The sequence below is a fragment of the Staurois parvus genome, unplaced genomic scaffold (assembly GCF_062004578.1).
Source record: "Staurois parvus isolate SC_StPar_1 unplaced genomic scaffold, SC_StPar_1.0 ptg000300l, whole genome shotgun sequence".
NCBI lineage: Eukaryota > Metazoa > Chordata > Amphibia > Anura > Ranidae > Staurois > Staurois parvus.
The window spans coordinates 592608-615093 of NW_028318096.1; the positions used below are offsets into that span (position 1 = coordinate 592608).

General features: G+C 41.7%; 1 protein-coding gene across 1 annotated transcript in view; it reads right to left on the reverse strand.

The window, feature by feature from the left end:
* The window catches only part of HSD17B7 (hydroxysteroid 17-beta dehydrogenase 7), a 62571-nt gene extending 41855 nt beyond the window's left edge, over nt 1-20716 (reverse strand). Inside the window, exons 1-3 of the mRNA XM_089683072.1 lie at nt 20485-20716; nt 3212-3415; nt 1021-1113 (exon numbers count right to left, since the gene is read on the reverse strand). Of these exons, the coding sequence (XP_089539198.1) occupies nt 1021-1113; nt 3212-3415; nt 20485-20519 (332 nt within the window). The 5' untranslated portion in view covers nt 20520-20716. The remainder of the gene's footprint in view (nt 1-1020; nt 1114-3211; nt 3416-20484) is intronic.
* Between the last annotated feature and the right edge of the window lie 1770 nt (nt 20717-22486).

Below are 22486 nucleotides of genomic sequence, written 5' to 3' on the forward strand. Positions count from 1 at the left end.
GCCAGTAGCTCACCTCACCCCTTGTTTTCTTGCTCTACTGTCCAGCAGCAAGAAAGCTGGGGAGCCGATGACATGTGTACAGCAGGAAGCCAAACTGCTGCTGATCTGATCATCGGGTGATGTGTTCATGGGGATGACATGCTGCAGAAGGTCCGAATAATTGAAAATGTGTATACAGGGGTGGTATACCGCAGATTTTGCATCCAGAGCAACTTTTTGGGACTGCAGGAGCTGTAAAGATGGGGCTAACACACCCCAAACAGTAACTCATGGTTTGCGAAAGGTGGATGTAGTAAAAATATGGAGGTATAATGAAGTTTAAATCATTGTAAACTATGCCTGCTTGCTGATTCCACTGAAGGGGTTTGCATGGGCTAGTTTAGGAGGATTTATTACTCTTGAAAAGTGACTGAAGGTGGAATGTAACCTTAACCCAAATTATTTGCATAGAAAATTTGATAGAGAAGGGGACAATAAATGTATTTTTTAAATATTTTATTAACAAGAGAACGGAGTAGCTATACAAAATAGTACAAAAGTGATCATGGAAACATTTGTGCTTCACTTACTAAAATTGTTTGATATTTATACAGGGCACACATACAAAGGTTCTTGTTAAATACAATTTTTACCTATTTTTGCAATGTTGATGAAAGTAGGATTGTGTTCATTGTGTATGTAGGGAAATAAAACTGAAAGCTGCATTAAACAGCAGGCAATGCAGCAGGGCCACAGAATAATACAGAAACACAATGGGGTAAGATTAACTAAAACTATTGCACTCAGAATCTGGTGCAGCTATGTATGATAGCCAATCAGCTTCTAACTTCAGCTTGTTCAATTAAGCTTTGACAATAAAACCTGGAAGAGGATTGGTTTCTATGCACAGCTGCACCAGATTTTGCATTCTCCAGTTTTAGTAAATAACACCCAGTTTGACTAGAGTAAAATGAAAATAACTATTTTACAATATATTTCTATATGACCTTGGATTTGGAGATAACCATACTCTTACTTTACCTAGAGAAGAGACCTGTGATGAAAGCTTTGAGACTTATCCGTGGATTAGGCATTATTCCAGCATTGAGATATAAGTAGTCTATATGTTGATATCTGCCAAAAATATAAACACAACTCTATAAACTCACAATGAAATATATAAGCACTTACATAATATGAACATTAATTTTGTAGAGATCACTCATTTTTATGTAGGAGGATATCCCTGTTTAAGAGTCCATTACTACTATGTGGTTTAGGCATGTTTTACTGCTCCTAAAGCACAAGGACAGTTCTGTACCATTTGTATCAGTGGTACAGATCTCACCTATGGGTTTTCCTGTAGTGTGCTTGCAAGTCAGCTGCTGCAAGCCAGATTTTTCTAAGGACTCCAGGAAACACACTTTTCAAAATGATGAATAGCACTATTCACAACTTATGTGCATTCTCATACATTAAAAAAATAAAGTTAGACAGCCTGTATAATAATAATACTGAACCTAAAGTGATAATAAAAGGCTCTTTTTTTTTTTTAAATTACAAACATATCATACTTACCTGCTTTGTGCAGCGGAACTCCTGGCCCCTCCCCTCTGCTAAGTGTACCCAAGTCATCTCTGTAACACACTTAACCAAACAGTCAGTCAATCATAATGAGAGTATATAAAAAAAAATGTAAATAAAAATGAGAACATTCGTGCTGAACAAAAACAAGAATATGGGTGCTGGAAAAAAAAAAAAAGCAGTTTCTCCTCTTTTAAATTGACCGAATGGCACGTTTTTGAGCCATGGTTTTTCAGTGACAAATTCTAAAGTTGAGATAGCTGTTGCTATCGACCTTTTTAAATTAATCTCTAGTGACCACCCTACCGTCTATACTACCCTCTAGCGTCGCATCTAAATACAGGTGTACCTCGGTTTACAAACGCCTCGGTTAATGTAATTTTCGGTTTACGAATGAAAATCCATGGAAAATAATGCCCCAGTTTACGAATTTGTTTACTCATTTTTTTAGCAATACGAAGTGTATGTCGGTGCCAATTTTTAAATGCAATTGCCGGCTTTTTTTTTCCTTCACTATAGCTCACAGAATTAGCTGTTACTTTCCCCGGAGCTAAAGGATACATTGTTTGTTTTAACTCGGGGAAATAAACTAAAAGGAAACTCTCTTTCTTTTAGCTGGGGGGAAAGTGACAGCTGATTCTCTAAGCTATAGTGAAGAAAAAAAAAAAAAAAGCCAGTAATTACATTTAAAAACTGGCACTGACCTATAGTGACAGCAACTTTTTTTTGTTACTTTCTTATGACCTCTGGAACGGATTAATTGGTTTTCAATGCATTCCTATGGGAAACCGCGTTTCGGTTTAGGAATTTTTTGCAATATGAAACGTCCCGGAGAACGCATTAAATTCGTAAACCGAAGTACACCTGTACTCAATGGTGTTAGGGTGGGCATTGCTTGTGAAAGTTAGACCCCATGGATTCTCATTTATATAGTGAAAATTTGCGGGATCGCCTTCCCAAACTAGAATCAGGTCATCTATATAATGTTTGTAGAACCTAATATTCTTGAAAAATGTTTTTTTCAGAGTGAGGATATTCTCGTGTTCAAAGGCCCCCCATGTTCATATTTGCAAACCTAGAAGGCTGCCAACAAGCTGCCAATAAGGCCTATAAATTCACTTTGCTTTCAATTCACACTGGAACAAATAGCATTGTAGGTCCAGTTCACTTCTGGTCTGTTTACTTAATTGCCAGTCAAGCCCTGATTAAGGGGGCACTTAGACCCCCAAAACGTGTTGGATACGTCTCAAATTATACTCCTGACTTTTAATGGTTTTTAGTGGTGTAGCACCGAAATTCCAACTCTTCTTACAATACAGCTAAGAAGACTGTGAAGATCCTCAGGGGTGTAGAAGCCACCTGCCCAGGAACCAGATAATTTACACCAACATTAAAACTTAAAGATAACAAACAATACCAGTGGAGTGTACCTGCGGGCCCAGCACTGTGTTTCCACTTTCCCCAACTGAATGAGGAGAGAGAGCCCATGGAGAGCGGAGTAAGTATTGGGGGGGGGGGGGGGGGCTTTGGGGAAAGCAGCACACTGAAGGTTTTTTACTTCATGTATAGAATGCATGAAGGTAAAACAAACTTTAGCGACACTTTAACAATTATGGACATAAAACAAAATCACAATTTAGTTACTTGCCTTTCTCTCAGTGTTTTTGCTCCTTGTACCACAGACTTAAGTTTGCCCACATCAACTTGCAGGATCCTTACATCAGCTGATGGATGGGATGACAGCAGTGCAGAACGTGCAGCCTCAGCCCTCTGCGTATTTCTGCAGGCCAAGCATAAGCGAATCTGATCATCTTGAGAGAGGAGCCTCTCACAAAGAGCCAAACCAATACCACTGCAAAAGAACAACGGAGCAGTTAAAGCGTATCTAAAAACAAGAACAAAAACTGATAATACTGCAACTTACTGGTCCTTAGATGTGGTGGCTGCATTAGTTTTCCTATTTTACACCTTTTCCCTTCATTTTAACCTGGTAACCCTGCCATTAACATCCTTCTTGTTCTGAGGTGACAACCGTACTAAGCAGCGTTGTCACTCTAAGAATGGAAGTGTGCTAGGAATACATAATAACTCTCTCTTCTCCATAACAGAGGGAGGAATTTTGTAGTCCACAGAAGTAGGAGGAAACAATGCCAACAGATAACTTTCCATGCTCTCCGTCTCTAAACTGATATCAGCTCACAAAATTTCAGGCTGATTGAACATTTTTTGTATTTGTCAAACAGATATGACAAAGCACATTCAATTATATATTTAGCAGGCCAAAGGAAGCATGTAAGAGAAATGTATTAGAGTTCACATACAGTATAGGAAATACAAACACCTGAATTGTTGTTTCTCTCTAGACTTCTAGGAAAATGCAAAAAATTAGTGAATTAACTGTAAAACCAAACTCCAAGCAAATGGCTATATGGGCAGATAACATACTCTTTAATCCATCCGATACTTTGAATCTGTCCAACCACTTTTGTTATTTTAACACCTTCGCCACACTGCACAGCTAGAAAGGCGAGATCAATATATCCTATAATGGTCTGACTTTTAGCCTGCATGCTCCCACCAGTGCTCCCCTCTGGAAGGCCAGTGTATACACACAAAAGTACATAAACCCCCTATATCACAACACGTATTAGGCATCCTCATGCATCAACGGTGGAAAATAAATGTAGGGCCATTGTCTAAAGTGATAATAAACCCTCAGTTTGTTTAAGCATTTTTAGCAGCCGATTTAATCATTTACAGAGTATGCAACTCCTTTATATTTAATCCTTGCCTATGTTCCTGCTTAAGCTGGTACCATGACCTCTGCAAAACTCAAGACGTAACCTTCTGCATGCAGGTGTGGTGCTTAGAGGTAGGATGGACTCTCCGCTAATCATGCAAATACAGAACAAAAAGAATCTTGCTACTCTCATAGAACAGTGGGTATCCTTTCACAAGCTACAAAACAAAAAGAAAGAGGGCGCACCAACCTAGTGCACTACCATAACTCAATTTTTATTAACCACTTGACAACCGCCCCATAGCAGATGTACAGCTAAAATCACAGAAATATGTGATTTTGCATTTCCAGGTAGGGGGCATGCGCACGCACCGCCCTACAATTAGCTCCTGAAGACATCAATCACCAGGTCACGGCCAGCAGTTATCGTCCAGGACTCGGTGATCGTGGGTGAAATCTCTGTGTAAACAATACAGATCTGTCTACTGACAGCATGGATATGCTGCCTTCCATCTCTCTGTACAGCAGAGAGGTAGGGAGCAGTAGGGCTCCCTAGTAAAACAGCACACACTTTTCACAGTAAAACACAAACTGCACATTGTGAACCCCTTTGATCAGCCCAGATGTTAACACCTTCCTGCCCATTGTCATTAGTACAGTGTCCATGCTTTCTATTAGCACTGATCACTGTATTAGTGTCACTGGGGATATCAGTGGCAGTTAGTTAAGTCCCACCCAGTGTCAGAATGCCCACCGCAGTCCCGCTATAAGTCGCTGTTCGCCGCCATTACTAGTATAAATAAATATAAAAGTAAACATTTCAGCATATATACTGCTATTTGTAGACGCTATAAATCTTTCACACATACCAATTAATACACACTTATTAAGATTTTGTTTAGCAAAGACATAGCAAAATAAATTTTAGCCTAAATTTATGAAGGCATTTTATTTTTTTTATTGGATACGTTATATAGCAAACACTCAAACAACTATAAACAGTGACTAAAAAAAGTACACATAAACAGCGTTTCATCATATCCGACTTCCTCTTTTGGGGATGTCTCTACCAGCTTTGCACATTTAGAGAGACATTTTTGCCCATTCTTCTTTGCAAAATAGCCCAAACTCAGTCAGAGTGGTTGGAAAGCGTCTGTTAACAGCAATATTCAAGTCTTGCCACAGATTCTCAATTGGATTTAGGCCTGGACTTTGACTGGGTCATTCTAACACATGAATATGCTTTGATCTCCATCCATCTCCCCATCAGCTTGGACCAGCGTCCCTGCCCCTGCTGAAGAAAAGCATACCCTCAACATGATGCTGCAACCACCATGTTTCACAGTGGGGATGGTCTGTTCAGGGTGATGTGCAGTGTTAGTTTTCTGCCACACACAGCATTTTGATTTTAGGCCAAAAAGTTCAATTTTGGTCTCATGGCTTCGTGCAAACAGGACTTCTTATGGCTTTCTTTCAACAATGGCATTTTCTTGCCATTCTTCCATAAAGGCCATATTTGTGGAGTGCACGACTAATAGTTGCCCTTTGGACAGATTCTCCTTCCTGAGCTGTTGATCTCTGCAGCTCCTCCAGAGTTACCGTGGGCCTCTTGGCTGCTTCTCTGATTAATGCTTTCCTTGCCCGGCCTATCAGTTTAGGTGGACGGCTAGATATTGGTAAGTTTGCAGTTGTGCAATACTCTTTCCATTTTAGGATGATGGATCTAACAGTGCTCCGGCAGATGTTCAAAGCTTGGGATATTTTTTATAACCTAACCCTGCTTTAAACTTCTCCACAACTTTATCCCTGACCTGTCTGGTGTGTTCCTTGGCCTTCATAGTGCGGTTTGTTCACTAATGTTCTCTTACAAACCTCTGAGAGCTTCACAGAACAGTTGTAGCTGTTTTATACTGAGCTTAATTTGCACACAGGTGGACTATTTACTAATTAGGTGACTTCTGAAGGCAATTGGTTCCACTAGATTTTAGTTAGGGGTATCAGAGTAAAGGGGCCTGAATACAAATGCACGCCACATTTTTCAGATATTTGCAAAAAAAATGTTGAAAACCATTTATCATTTTCCATCCACTTCACGTTTGGTCTATCACATAAAATCCCAATAAAATACATTTACGTTTTTGGTTGTAACATGACAAACTGTGGAAAATGTCAAGAGGTATGAATACTTTTTCAAATAACTGTATCTTCTAAAATGCACAAATATGGATCCTTACATGAGAAAGACAAAGCCTCCCAGAGAACAGTCTGACAATGGCTCAAATGGGGTCTTTGCGAGAGCTTCCAAAACTAGGGACAAATCCCATGGAGGAACTATCTTAAGAATTTTGGGGGTATGTCTTTCTCTAGCTACCAGGAACCTCCTTACAAGTGGATCCTCTACTAACCTCTGATCCAGGAATACAGACAAGGCTGATACTTGTACCTTCAAGGTACTAACTGCCAATCCCGTATCCACCCGTCTGTAAAAAATCCAATATTACTGAGATGGAATTTCCTAAACTTCCAGACCTAGTTCTTAAGGCAAGAAAGGTCCTCCAAACCTTGGCGTAAATTTTTCTAATGCAGAGCTTCCTACTGCCTAGGAGCGTCTCGACCACTTTTTCTGAGAATCCTCCTTTCAACCTCTAAGCTGTCAGATGGAAGAGACAAAGATTGGGATAAAGAACCGGTAATAGTTCTAGGCAATCTGGAAGTATCCAAAGAAGGGAAACTGAGAACCAACTCCTTTTCGGCCAATACAGAGCTATGAGGATGACTTGGCATTTCTCAAATACAATCTTTCGTATTACTTGCAGAAGGATTGCTAAGGGAGGAAAAGTATATGCTAGAACGAAGTCCCAAACCTCAAAAGCACCTGCCCCCAGTGCTCGAGACTCCCTCTCCAGGGAAAAAAAATTCTGAAGACTGCTGTTCCTGTCAGAGGCCTAAAAGTCCACCTCCAGAAGGCCCCCACAAATCTGTAATCTGAGCAAAAACTTCTGTATTAAACTTCCACTCTCCCTGCTGGATTGGATTCCAACTGAGATAATCAGCAACATATTTTCTGAACCCCTGAGATGGATGGCTCTTAGAGAATTCAGACAAGATTCTGCCCAACACAAAATCTCCTGAGCCAGGGACAGCAGGGTCTGCGACCTTGTTTCCCCCGGTCTGTTGCAGTAAGCCACTCCTGTGGCATTGTCTGAAAAAAAAAACTAACACATCCTGGTTGCGAACGGAGTCTGCAAAGGATTTTAGGGCAAGTCCTACTGCCAGTAACTCTCTGAAATTGGTGGAGGCCCTCACAAGGTCTACAGTAGACCCCAAATCCCCTGAGCATGAGACTGACCCGAGTGGGCCCCCCCCCAACCCCAGGAACTTTCATCTATGGTAATCTTTACAGGGTTGTTTCAAGACCAAGGCCAACCCCCTAACAGATTTTGACGATTGTACCACTACTCTAGATCCAGAGCATCGTTCTGCAGAAGACTCACCACTGTGTCCAGGGAAGTGTGACTGCGATCCCATGAAGCTAGCAAAAATGTTTGCAGTGCAGCTGGCCCCAGGTAACCCCTGTGATAGCCACTGTCATTAACACCCCGGTCACATCGGGAGCGACTTGGCAAGCGATTTGTATGCCATGTGACTTGCAAATCGGATGCCAAGTCGCACCCTATTGTCCGCAATCAGAGCGGTCAAATCTGTGCAGTACCAACTTGGTCGGAGCTGCACCGATTTCTAAACAATCTGCATAATCCTCCTCAAAGACACCTGCTACTGTGTCTGGAGATTTTGAACTGCAGATATCAACCTCTTAACCTTTGGTTTTGTAGAGAAAAAAAAAAATCTTCTGAGAGACTTAGTCCACTAGGTAACCCAAAATCTCCACAGTTTGGGACAGTTTCAACTGGACTTCCTTAGATTTACTAACCAACCTAGAGAGTCTAGTTCTGAAAGAACTAGATCGAAGTCCAACTTCAGTTTTTCTCTCGTGGGGGCAAAAATCAAAAGGTCGTCGAAGTAGGGAACCACTGCAATACTTTGCATTTGCAAGATAGCCATAACCTCAGTTTTGTGAATACCCTTGGAGCTGCCGACAGACCAAAAGGAAGTGCCGCAGTCTCTCTCCTAAATGGATTGCAAATCTCAAATATTTCTGGTAACTTTGATGAATGGGAACATGGAGATAGGCATCTTGTAGATCCAGAGAGGCCATAAACACCCCCTGGTATAGCAAATTCCTGATAGTGTAGATACTCTCCATTCGAAAATGTTGGTACACAAGATGATGATTCAATCTTTTCAGACTGAAGATCATCCTGAAACCGCCCAAATTCTTTTTTACCAGAAACACATGAGAATAAAATCCCTGGAAAGGATTCTCCGCTGGCACGGGAAAAATCGCTCCCTGATAGACCAGATGGCCCACAACCTCCAGAATGGCTTCAGCCCTTACATTGTCCCTTGGAATGACAAAACTTCTAGTTTGTACCCCTCTTTCACAATCTGCAGAACAAAAAGGAAACCCCTGGCCTGGCATCACATCAGTTTTGGGTGTAGGGTCTTATTAAAAGACCAGCGCTTTCTACCATTTTGAGGTCAAATCGACTTTTCTCCTACTTGCTCCGAAAGGAACCTTTACCTCGATAATTCTTCCTCTTTAATGGAAATTTACTGCCCTTTTCCGAGGAATGAGAAAGATTAGTCTCCAGACCAGGGCGAAATAATAGATTGCCTTGAAAAGGTAAACCGCAAAGATTCCAAGATTTGAGCCAAATGGCTCTGTGAGCGGAGTACAAAAGTGCTGCAGTTCTGGCTGTAGCCCTAACAGACTCCGCTGCAGCATCCGCAAGGAAGGCCATTGATTTGATTTGGAAATGAGTGGAAAGGCTTCCCGGACCTGAGCGATAGGGGGAGATATGTTCATCCAGCTTATCCACCCAGACATCCAAGTTCCTGGCCAAACATGTAGAAGCCAGGGCTAGACCAAGTGAAAAAGCTGAAGCTTCCCAGGCTTTCTTTAGCAATGCCTTCCTATCCATCTGGTCTTTAATAACCCCTGTGTCTTCAAAAGACAAAGTCAGCATTCTTGGAGACCTGTGAAAAGGGGGCATCTAATTTGGGACATTTAAAGAATATCTCTTTCTCTGGACCAAAAGGAAATCTTTGTTAATGGCCCCTGGAGAAAAACATCTTTCTTTCCGGATCTTTCCATTCTTTAAGGATCATGTCCCTAAAAGACTTGTGAACAAATGTTCTACCTTTTCTCTTGAGTAACCCTCTATACATTACATCTTGAACAGATTGAGGAGGCAAATCCTCAGAAATCTGCTCAGATGTATAAATTGCCTTCAGCAACTGATCTGTCTCTTCCACCAGAAAAAGAAATCTGCTGTAGTAACCTTCTCGTGCATCTCCGTCCCTTCACCTCTGATCTCACTTCCCCAGAAGACCGGGGAAATCCATCCTCTTCTGAATCAAACACTGCATGAGAAATATGCATATCCAAGCACTGAAAAAGAATGGGAGTGCGCTCATTATGAAGGGAAGTAGCCTGAGACCTAGTAGGTTCTTCAGAAACCACAAACTTTACAGAGCGCAGAGTGGAAGTCATTTTCTTCCCGCATAGATCATATAAAGTTAATCTGGAAGGAGATAGAATCAGAACCTGCAACAGATAAAATACATTTCTCGCAAATCTTTTTAGTGTATGAATCCGAGAGCTTGGAGCCATAGCTCCCACATCTCTTCCTGGATATGCAAGGCTCCTAGGGAAACCAAAGAGAGACATTTATAGCTTACTGGGCCCTCTCGGTGATTCCTCTCTCCCCTCCTCTCACCATCCTCGTAACCCAGGTCAAGCTTTCCCTTAGCTCAGTAGTCGGGGGCTTGGACCCTTCAGTGGATGTGCCTGGCTGGCCAGCCGGCTTAGCCTTAGGGGGGTCCACTTTTGGCTGCACAGAGTCTCCTTCCTACATGCTGAATGTTGTAGGCCACTGCGCTGTTACTCAGAACTGCCTGATGTCACCTCCTCTATTTAAAAATGGTGCCTCGACGTGTCTCAGCCAAACAGCGGTGTGTCATTGCACTAACACAAATTCACCCCCCCTTCTCAAATCACCCCTTCACCTCTTGCAGAATGCACAACCTTCCCTCCCCCAAATCCCTATTTGGACCAAATCATCCCCTTCATCTCCCAGCACAAATCACCCCTCCTAGTACATGCCCCCCCCCCTGAAAAAAATACATTACCCCTACTAGAACAATTAGTATCGTATCGCCCTTCAAATTCCCCCACCCAGCACAAATTACCCCCCTCCCCCCAGATTTCTCTTCTTACCACAATAGCACAAACATCATAACACCCCCCCCCCACCCCCTCAAAATTGATCCCACCTACAAGTAATCATCTTCTAGTACAAATGCTCCCATTTCCTAACCCCCCAAATTACCCCTACTAGAACAAATCACCCCTCCCCCCACCCCCTGATTTCCCTTCCTAGAACAGTAGCACAAACACCAAAATGCCCCTCCCCCAAATCGATCACACCTAGAAGTAATCAGTGCAGTTCTCCCTTCACTAGGCTTGGCTGCAGCTTCCCTCAGACCTCAGATATAGTGCGGCACATCCCTCTGCGATGCCATTCTTCCGAGGCTCCTCCTCATGTTGACATGTCATAGCTGAGTAGGAGCTGAGCCTTTGTACAGGCGGCTGGTGGGAAAGATGCAGCTGCTGAAGGGGAACGGGATCACAACTCTCGCTGAGAGGCTGACCCAGGTGCCACTCCAGACGCCAGGATCTTTCCCCAGCCTGGACAGGCTGAGTGACGTCAGCCGACAGTGGACTGCTGTCCGCTGTCAGCTGAAAACAGGTCACAGGACTGTGGAACTAACTGCACTCCTGTGATCCCCAAGAGAAGTACAACCAAAAGAGCTTTGGCTGTACTTTTCCTTTAATATTCAAAGCAAACTTTCCCATCCATCTACATCTCCGTGCTTTATTTTGCTGAGAAATCACTTTGCAGAATAGCCCTCTAGCATTTCTGGCTGTGGACATCTTAAGTAAGGGCAGGTGAATTTACTTCCTGGAAAAAGCAATCCATCGGCCTTAGCTGAGAAAGCCCTTCCACCCCTTCTGAAGACTCCTGGATGTATGATATCATTTGCGTAGGCATGGAAACCAGGAAGTAACTGAAGAAATATAAAACAAAGTTTAAAACAAATAAATAAAATATACGTATTGGGATTTTTTTTAGCAAAGACATGTCACAGAATACATTTTGGCATAAATGTATGATGAAATTTGATTTTAAAATTTTTTTAAATGTTTTACTAGACATATAGCAAAAATTCAAAAATAGTTTTTTTTCTCAAAATTGTCGGGCTTTTTTTTTTAGTGCAAATAAACCGCACAGGCGATCAAATACCACCGAAAGACAGCCCAATTCATGGGGAAAAAAAGGATGTAAATTTCATTTTGGTGCAGTTAAAGTAACGCAGCCCCATAAGACAAACCGCTTATGTAACCGCTTCCTGACCGCCCTATAGCAGAAATACTGCTACGGGGCGGCACAGCTGCACAAAATCACATATATATGTGATTCGTGCTCCTGTGGTTTTCACGCCCCTTCCCAGATAGCATCAGATTACCCATCAGCACACCAGTCATCACATTAAACCCCTCGATTGCCAGGAAGACGCTCATACACAATAAATCTCCATTGCTAGTATAGTGTCAGAACGGATCAATATCTTCGATCAGATCAGCACTATACCAGCATTCACATTAGTATAGCGTCCCCAAAAATGCAGAGTTAGCGGGATCAACCCTGGCACCTGCGTTTAGCCCCTACGCTTACCCCCCCTTCTCCCCCAGCAAGTGCAGTGTCAGTAGGTCACTGTCACTTGATACATTGCACACAAAACACAGTGTTGGCAGAATCAGGCCTGATCTCTGTTAGCACTTGCTGGTAAATTTTCATGGCTCTCATATGCAGCAGAGTGCCAGTACTAGTGCCACACTACCTTTTGGTGAACTGGCAAGTACTAGTGGCCTAGTACATCTTGGCCTTTCACATGCCTTTTAGATTGTAAGCTCCAATGGGCAGGGCCTTCCTCACCCTCTTGTATTGAACTGTATTGTTGCTGTATTGTCTCCCGTTATATTGTAAAGCGCTGAGCAAATTGTTGGTGCTGTATAAATCCTGAATAATAATAATACCAGCACTGCAGTATGACTTGGCGACATGGCAAGTCCCATAAGTGCAGTACAAGCTGGTGCGGTGGCGAGCACAAGTATTGTCCCGCAACCACCAAGAATTCGCACACAGGCCTGTAGAGCCCCAAGTATCCTTCTGGATGTGCTTGAAAATCCCCATTGGCAGCCCACAAATTCTGCAGCACCCATACTTCCCCCATTCACTGCCCAACCCGCAATTCAGGTGGAAATAGCAAATTTAACTACTCCCCTTGATTTTTTGGAGCTGTTTTTCACAGAAGATCTGTATGCATTGATTGTGGATCAAAGCAATTTATATGCACAACAATTTATCACCGCCAACCCAAAATCAAACCTTTCCAGACCATTCGCATGGAAACTCATTACGGGTTCCGAATTTAAATTTTTTTTGGACCTATCCCTCAAAATGGGCATTACTAAAAAAAATGAATTGCGATTGTATTGGTCCACAGACCCCATTCCTCATATGCCCGTGTTCTCTGCTGCCATGGCCAGGCATAGATATGAGAGTATAGTGTGTTTTATGCATTTCAACAACAATACACTCTGTCGTCCTCGAGGTAACCCTGAATTTGACCGGCTCCACAAAATTCAGCCCCTCACAAATCACCTTAACCAAAAATTTGCAGATGTCTATACTCCCCAGCAAAAAAATCTGCGTTGATAAGTCCCTTATTAATTTTTCTGGCCACCTTGCATTCAAACAATTTCTCCCTAGCAAGTGTGCCAGATATGGGGTCAAGATGTAGAAGACCTGTGAGAGGACAACAGGCTATACTTTATAGCCTATATGTTTCGGATTTACGAGGGAAAAGGTCACGTGGAGCCCCCCAGATGCCCAGACTACATGGGGAGTAGAGGCAACATAGTTTGGGACTTGGAGTCATCCTTTTTCCATATGGGGTACCACTTATACGTGGACAATTTTTATTCAAGCGTGCCACTATTTAGACATTTGTACAATCTTGGAACTGGCGCATGTGACACCGTGTGACCTAATGTGTGCCCACCATTAGAAGTGGGTGGATGCAGGGTGGTATATTCTTATGGTGGGCATAGCACACACTTTTTCTGGCAGAGATTTCTTCTCTTTTTTTCATTCAGTCCACAAGCTGCATACATAAAAAAAAGGAAAAAAAAAAAAAAAAAAAAAAAAAAAAAGAACATAGCATATACAGTAATACCTCGGTTTGCGAATGCCTATGTTAATGTAATTTTCGGTTTACGAATAAAAATCCATTAAAAATAATGCCTCGGTTTACAAATGTTTTACTCATTTTTTTCACAATACGAAGTGTATGTCAGTGCTGATTTTTAAATGCAATTGCCATCTTTTTTTTTTCTTCACTATAGCTCACAACATTAGCTGTCACTCTCATTGGAGCTAAAGGATACTTTGTATCTTTTAAGAAACTGAAAGGAAACATTGTTTCTTTTAACTTGGGGAAATAAAGTAAAAGAAAATTTCTCTCATTTAGCTGGAGGGGGAAAGTGACAGATGAATTTCTGAACTACTGTATAGTGAAGAAAAAAAACAAAAAATGGTAATTACATTTTAAAACTGGCACCTGAAAGCTGAGTGTAAAAGAATTGCCGGCTGACAGCTGAAACATTAACACATGGTTGTCACTACTAAAATACTGCATGAGTTAATAAAATAACTAATGTGGTATTTTAGTAGCGTTTACTGTTTTTCTAACCTTTGGAACGGATTAAATGGTTTTCAATGCATTCCTATGGGAAACAGTGTTTCGCTTTACGAATTTTTCGTTATACGAAATGTCCCGCAGAACTAATTAAATTTGTAAACCGAGGTATTACTGTATACCCAACAAAGACCAGCGACGTACTGGTACATCAGTGGACTTTGAATGGTTATACCAGGATGATGCCTACAGCTGCAGGCATCATATTGGTATCGTTTTTTTCAGCCGGCAATCATATTTCAAGTAAAAGCAATCCTAGTGGCTAATTAGCTGCAGGGTTGCTTTTACAAGCAGCGGGAGATGATGCCCCCCTCCCCCACTGCCTTCCACGGCCTTCTCGGGCAGTCCCATGCCATCGGGGCAACCTGGGAATGCAGCCGGTGTTTCTGCCAGCTGACCATAGAGCTGAGTGGAGACCAAAATGGTGCCAATCATCTCTAAAGCCTAAGAAATCGGAAACTACGAGCATTTCATCACTTCAGTTTTGCAGGATATAAACAGCGCCATTTGTAAATTGGGAAAGCATCTGATCACACCGATCTTGGTTTGATTAGATAATGAAAGGGCAGAGGAGAGATTTAGAGTCTGACAGACCCCAGATTTCTCAAAAAAGAATATATGACAATGCCCATTGAAGTTATAGGGGATATTTGCATTCCCTGTGATAGCATTAAAAGTGATGAAAAAAAAATTAAGGGGACAGTGTAAAAATAATTTAAAAAGATCAAAATAACTTTAAAAAAAAAAGTAAAAAAGTACTCTGCCCCCCCCCCCGCACACATCTGCGTTCGTGAGCGTTGATTCTGTGCCAGTATGGAAATAGCGGTTGCACCATGCATGTGAGGTATCACCGTGAACGTCAGATCAAGGGCAGTAACACTAGACCTCCTCTGTAAATCTAAAATGGTAGCTTGTAATGGCTTTTAAAATGTTGCCAATGGATATTAAAACCGTATGCAGTTTGTCGCCATTGCACGGGGCATGTGCATTTTCAAAGCATGTCATGTTTGGTATCTATTACTTGGCATACCATCATCTTTTATATTTTACCAAATAATTAGCAAATATTTTGTGTTTTTGTGCATTCAAAGTAAAAAAAAAGTATTTTTTTTTAATTGCGTTTGAAGAAAAATCGCTGCGTGAGTACTATGTGACATAAAAAATTGCAGCACCCACCATTTTATTCACTAGGGTGTTTGCTTTAAAAAATATATAATGTTTGGGGGTTTAACTTAATTTCCTAGCAATTTCCTAGCAAAAAAAAATACTGATTTTTTTCATGCGAACAAAAAGTGTCAGAGAAGGCTTGGTCTTCAGGTGGTTACAAGAGTGAGTGATGTGTGGCATAAACTTCTAATGCTGGGCATAAAATGCCCCCACTCCCCAAAAAGACCCCTTTTTGGAAAATAGACACCCCAAACTATTTGCTGAGAGGCATGTTGAATCAATAGAAGAATTTATTTTTGTACCACAACTTTTTGGAAAATGACAATTTTTTTTTTTACACAAAATTGTCACTTATTATTAATATTATTATTATACAGGATTTATATAGCGCCAACAGTTTGCTCAGCGCTTTACAGTATACCGGAAGACAAAGAGCAACAATACAGTTCAATACAAGAGGGATAGGAGGGCCCTGATCATTGGAGCTTACAATCTAGGATGAACTGTTTCTTCCATGATGAAAATCAGCCATGGAGTATATCTGATGTGTATATCAGGGTGTGCTTCTTCCCCACATCAGATCTGGGATGTCCAGCAACATTCATCTAGAAGACATTTCCCGCACTCAAGGCACTAATACACCTCCAGGGTTGTGTGGGATCCCTTAGGTGCAGAAAGATGAGACCTCAGTAAATAACTATTCCCTCACTCAGATAATGTGGCTTCTCCCTATTGTGAGATCATTGATGTGCGCCTAGTGCAGATTTAAAGAAAAAACATTTCTCGCACTCAGGACAAGAATGCGACTTCTCCCCTGTGTGCAATCACGAATTACTGTAAAGACTGGACCTCTTTGAAAAACATTTCCAGAACTCAGGACAGAAATACAGCTTCTCTTTCTCTGTGAGATTTCAGACTTAAATGATTTATTGCTCACACATGCCATGGGTATATGTGGAATTACTCCCCAAAATACATTCTGCTACTTCTCCTGAGTATGGGGGTACAACGTGAGAGATGTTTTGGCAGTCTAGCCAAGTACAGGACCCCAAAATCCAATAAGCACCATCAGGCTTTTAAAGGGCTTCATTTCCTCATTAACTTCCTGACCACCTATCACAGTTTCGGAGGCCCTGAAATGCCAGGAAAGCACTAACCCCCCCCCCCCCCCCCACATAACCACTTTTTGGAAAGTAGACACCCCAAGGAATTTGATCAGAAGCATGGTGAGTATTTTCCAGATCTCGTTTGTTGCCACAAGTTTTTGAAAATTGAAGAAATAAAAACAAAAACATTCTTCTTTTTTTTATTTCAAAACCTTGTGAGAAAAAATGAGACCTGCAAAATACTCACCATGCCTCTTTTTAAATTCCTTGGGGTGTCTACTTTCCAAAAAGGGGTCATTTGGGGGGGGGGGTTTAGTGCTATGCTGACATTTCAGGGCCTTCGAAATTGTGATAGGTAGTGAGGAAGTGAAATGAGGAAGTTACGCATCTTCAGGCTTTCAAAGTGGTCATTGGATTTCAGGCTCCTGTATGTGGCTAGGCTCCCAAAAGGTCTCACACATGTGGTATCCCCATACTCGGTAGAAGTAGCAGAATGTATTTTAGAGTGTAATTCCACATTTACCCATGGCTTGTGTGAGAAATATATAATTTAAATGACAACTTTGTGTAAAAAAAAAAAAAAAGTTTTTGTCATTTTCCAGAAACTTATGGAAAAAAAAATAAATCTTCCATGGACTCAATATGCCTCTCAGCAGATAGCTTAGCGTGTCTACTTTCCGAAAAGGGGTCATTTGGGGGTGTTTGTACTATCCTGGTATTTTAGCACCTCAAGAAATGTGATGGGCAGTCAAAAAGTAAAAGCTGTGTAAATTCCATTATCTATACCGGGTGTCAGCAACCCGCGGCTCCAGAGCCGCATGCGGCTCTTTTTCACCTTTGCTGCGGCTCCGGAGCACACTGCCCACCAGGTGAGAGGCAATAGGGTTGCCGTAGCTCAGTGGTTGGCAAGCTGTGGCTATTTATACATTTTAATGCGGCTCTTCTGTGTGCCGGGCACCCGCTCCCCTCCCTCCTCTCGGGCGGCCACCCCAAAAGTCAGGACTCTGCAGCTAGCCCAGCAATGGGCAAACTACGGCCCGGCGGACCTTTTAATCCGGCCCGTGGCAAACATTGGCTGTCAGGATGTAGGCGGGGCAGCGTGACGAACCCCTCTCCTCTCACAGTCCGCCCTGAAGACCGGAACGGCGTGGGAACACGGCGAGAGGAACGCGCAGAGCAAAGGTAAGTGAATTGACACAATATGGGGAATGAATTACTATAGGGGGAATGAATTACTATAGGGGGGATGAATTACTATAGGGGGGATGAATTACTATAGGGGGGATGAATTACTATATGGGGGATGTATTTTCAGTTTTAAAAATTTGGCTCTCAAAATAAATTTCAATCGTGGTTTTGGCGAGATTTGGCTCAGTTGAAAAAAAAGGTTGCCCACCACTGACCTAAGGCTATGATTGTGATTATGACGATACACTGTGGCCCTGATTAACCCTTTGCTTACTGGTCCCTTAAACCCCCTTCATGACCAGAGCGCTTTTTGCAATATATGCAGTGTCGGATTTGTTTTAAATGTTGCAATGGTTTTGCGGCTCCCAGTCTTTTTTTCCCTCTCGGAAACGGGTCCAAGTGGCTCTTTATGTCTTAAAGGTTGCAGACCCCTGATCTATACCATAGTTTGTAGACGCTATAACTTTCACACTAAGCAATAAATATACACTTAATTGGGATTATTTAACCAAAAACATGTAGCAGAATACATTTTGGCCTAAATTTATGATGAAATTTTTGTTTTAATGGATATTTTTTATGACAGAAATGGGAAAATACCAAAAAAAAAAAAATCTCAAAACTTTTTTTGTGTATAGTGCCAAAAATAAAAAGCGATTAAATACCACCAACAAAAAGCTCTATTTGTGTGAAAAAAGGACATAAATTTAATTTATGTGCCATATTGCATGACTGCGCAATTGCAGCGCTGTATAGCAAAAAATGGCGTAAATTGCAGCACCTATACCATAGTTTGTAGACGCTATAACTTTCACACACTTATACACTTATTTGGATTTTTTTACCAAAAACATGCAGCAGAATACATTTTGGCCTAAATTTAAAATTAACTATATATTTTTTATAGCCGAAAGTAAAAAAATATAATTTTTCTTTAAAATTTTTGGTCTTTTTTGTTTATAACACGAAAAATAAAAGGTGCACAGGTGATCAAATACCACAAAAAGAAAGCTCTATTTGTGTGAAAAAAGGATGTAAATTTTGTTTGGGTACAGCATTGCACGACCGCGCAATTATTAGTGCAGCGCTGAGTAGCAAAAATAGACCTGTTCATTAAGGGGGGTAAATCCTCAGGAGGGCAAGCGGTTAATCGCTTACCTACCACCCTATAGCAGAACTACTGCAGCAGGGCTGCGCAAAATCACGTGTATATATATATGTGCATGATTTTGCATTTCTGAGTAGGGGGCACGCGCAGTGCTTTTTATTAGCACTGATCACTGTATTAGTGTCAGTGGGGATGTCAGTGGCAGTTAGTTCCCCCCAGTGTCAGAATGCCTGCCGCAGTTCCGCAATAAGTTGCTGATTGCTGCCATTACTAGTATAAAAAAAAAAGAAAATTCAAAATTCCAGTATATATGCCACAATTTTTAGACGCTATAACTTTCACGTAAACCAATTAATTTACATGTATTGCAATTTTTTTTTTAGCAAAGACATGTAGCAGAATACATTTTGCCTTAAATTTATGAAAAAATTAGATTTTTAAATTTTTTTTACAGGACATGTTTTGGGTTTTTTTTTTTCAAAATTGTCATTCTTTTTTTGATTTATAGCGCAAAAAAAAAAAAAATGTAGAGGCGATCAAACACCACCGTAAAAATAGCTCCATTTGCGGGGAAATAAAAAAGGACATAAATTTCATTTGGGTGCAGCACTGCATGACCACGCAATTGTCAAAGTAACACATCGCCATATCACAAACAATGGCCTGGTCAGGAAGGGGGGTAAATTCTCTGGAGGGCAAGTGGTTAAAGCGGAGTTCCACTCACTCTGTAAAAAAAAATAAAATAAATAAAAAAGTCAGCAGCTACAAAAACTGTAGCTGCTGACTTTTAAAGAACAGCCACTTACCTGTCCCACGATCCCGTGTTGCCCCCGTCGCAGCCCGTTTTACCGGCCGTCCTGTATTCCAGGCGCCAGCATCTTCAGTGTGGGCACCCGGCTGTGACAGCTTGTGCCTTCACAGCCGGGTGCCCACTGCGCATGCGCGAGTAGTGCTGCGCTTCTTGAATGGCCCCGTCGTCTTTTGGGACCTGTCATGTGTCCCACAAGACTACGGGAAGGGAGGGTAGGACAACTTCCGCTCGCTCCCCTTAACGGGGAGTAGGGGATCAATCTTTAAAGTGGAACTTCCCCTTTTGGGGGGAACTCCGCTTTAAGCACATTTGCAAGAAACATATGTGTATGTATGAATGTAAGTTAGGGACCTTAGATTGTACGCCCCTCGGGGGTTAGGGATTGATGTGAATGTACAATATATATGTAAAGTGCTGCATAAATTGACAGCGCTATATAAGTACCTGAAATAAATAAAAAAAACACAGCTTGGATGTGTTTGTGAATTGTTTTTCTCTCCTTCCAAGAGAAAGGTGTTTAGAAGATCCCGCAGTGCATGGCACCTCACAGTACATGGTTGTTGGTGGATCTAAAGCAGATTGTACAATCAGATTGTAACATGTGGTGACATCATATACTGTGTGCTGATAACACCAGACACAGCAAAGTTCACTCCAAGTCAGAAATGGCTGCTAGCCCAGGATGATGGCTCGTCCTCCTAAATCCAGGCTCATTACTAACACGAATGGCCCAATTATTCCCCCTGGAATGTAATTTGGTATCAGACGTCCTCCATCCAGGACAACGATGTCACAGAGCTTCTATCATCACAGAATTCGCCCACCGTCAGCGCACAGAATCGCGTACACTACGTACCTGTTGGCTCCGGTGACTACTACAACCTTCCTCATCTCACTGACAACCGGCTCCCCACTGTCAGCTACTAATTATTGGAAGCCACCTCTATAGCAATACACTATGGGCGGGGCCACACGTAAGAGAAGCCTCTTCATCCAATCCCGGGCTGGGTTCCTCCTTTTTCACACGGGACCCTTTCTTCCCGATGAATGAGATCGCGTAAGTCTCAGCTTCCGGTAGGCGTGCCCAGTGCTACACGACGGAGTGTTTGTGAGGCGAGGATCGCACGATGGGCGTGGCTTACTATGGTAATCAGCGGTAGGACGATTCTATGGGTGAAGGCAGGAGAGCTTTGGCTTTGTAGCCTGTAGTGGCAGACGATGTGGGCGTGGTTTGTGTTCGGCGACGGTATGTGGAAAGGTGGAGTATAGGAGGGGGCTAGTTGATATTATAACACCGTCTTCTGCGCATGTGCGCGGCTCTGTGTGCGGGAACCTAGAATAAACCCCTCACAGGAGAGCTCAGCACACTGAGCCGAGAGGAGGACGAATACCCGCTTCGTGCTGCCACGACTCATGGTGGGAATGGAAGGCGTACTGGATGTTACTGTAAATACTTTAACCACTTGCCCTCCAGAAGGTGTACCCCCCTTCCTGATCAGGCCAATTTTTTGTGTTACGGTGCTGTGTTACTTTAAGTGACAATTGCGCGGTCATGCAACACTGCATCCAAATGAAATTTACGTCCTTTTTTCCCCACAAATAGAGCTTTCTTTCAGTGGTATTTGATCGCCTGTGCGGTTTTTACTTTTTAAAAAAAGCAACAATTTTGAGAAAAAAAATACAGGTGTACGAACACCTCAATTAACGTAATATTTGGTTTACAAATGAAAATCCATTGAAAATAATGCTTACGAATTGTTTTTGCAATATGAAGTGTATGTCGGTGACAATTTTTATTGCAATTGCCGCTTTTTTTTTTCTTCACTATAGTTTACAGGATTAGCTGTCTCTTTCCCTGGAGCTAAAGGATACTTTGTTTCTTTTATCTCGGGAAACAAACTAATGCAGGCCATAGACGAATCGAAAACCAGACGTTTTTTTTTTAAAAAAAGAAAAATCGGTCGTTCAATAGGCCGACGTTACCACCAATGGTAAAACTTTTTGTCCCGTCTACGGCCGGCATTTACTTCTGTCCCTTGCAGAGAGCTCCGCTATTATGTTTGACATGAAAAAGTATTGTGGTTGCAACAATGTATCCATTTCAGATACAGATGTTTTTATTCGGATACAAATAGATACATTGTTGCAACCGCAAGACTTTTCATGTCAAATATAATAGCGGACTGGAATTCTTCTTTTTCTCCTCCTCCTCTTCCTCCTCCTCCTTCTTCTTCAAAAATCGGCCGGTCAGCAAAATCGGACGTTTTTTTGCCAACTTCAATGATAAAAAAAATGTGCCAAAACCCCGAAAAACGGCTGACCAATTAACCCAATAACGGTATGAAAATCAGACGATTTTTTTTTTCGGCCAAAAAATCGACCCGTCTATGGCCTGCATAAAAGGAAACCTTGTTTCTTTTAGCCGGGGGGAAGTGACATCTGATTCTCTGAGCTATAGTGAAGAAAAAAAAAATCCGGTAATTACATTTAAAAACCGGCACTGACCTATAGTGACAGCGACTTTTTAAAAACTTTTTTATGACCTCGGGAACGGATTAATTGGTTTTTAATGCATTCCTATGGGAAACCACATTTCAGTTTACAAATGTTTTGCAATACGAAATGTACCGGAGAACGCATTAAATTCGTAAACCGAGGTACACCTGTATTTTTGACTTTTTGCTATTAAACAGGTCCAGTAAAAAAATTTAAAAAATCAAATTTCGTCATAAATTTAGGGCAAAATATATTCTGTTACATGTCTTTGCTAAAAAAAATTCAATACGTGTAAATTAATTGGTTCACATGAAAGTTATAGCGTTTACAGATGGCGGTATAGATACTGGAATTTTTTTTTT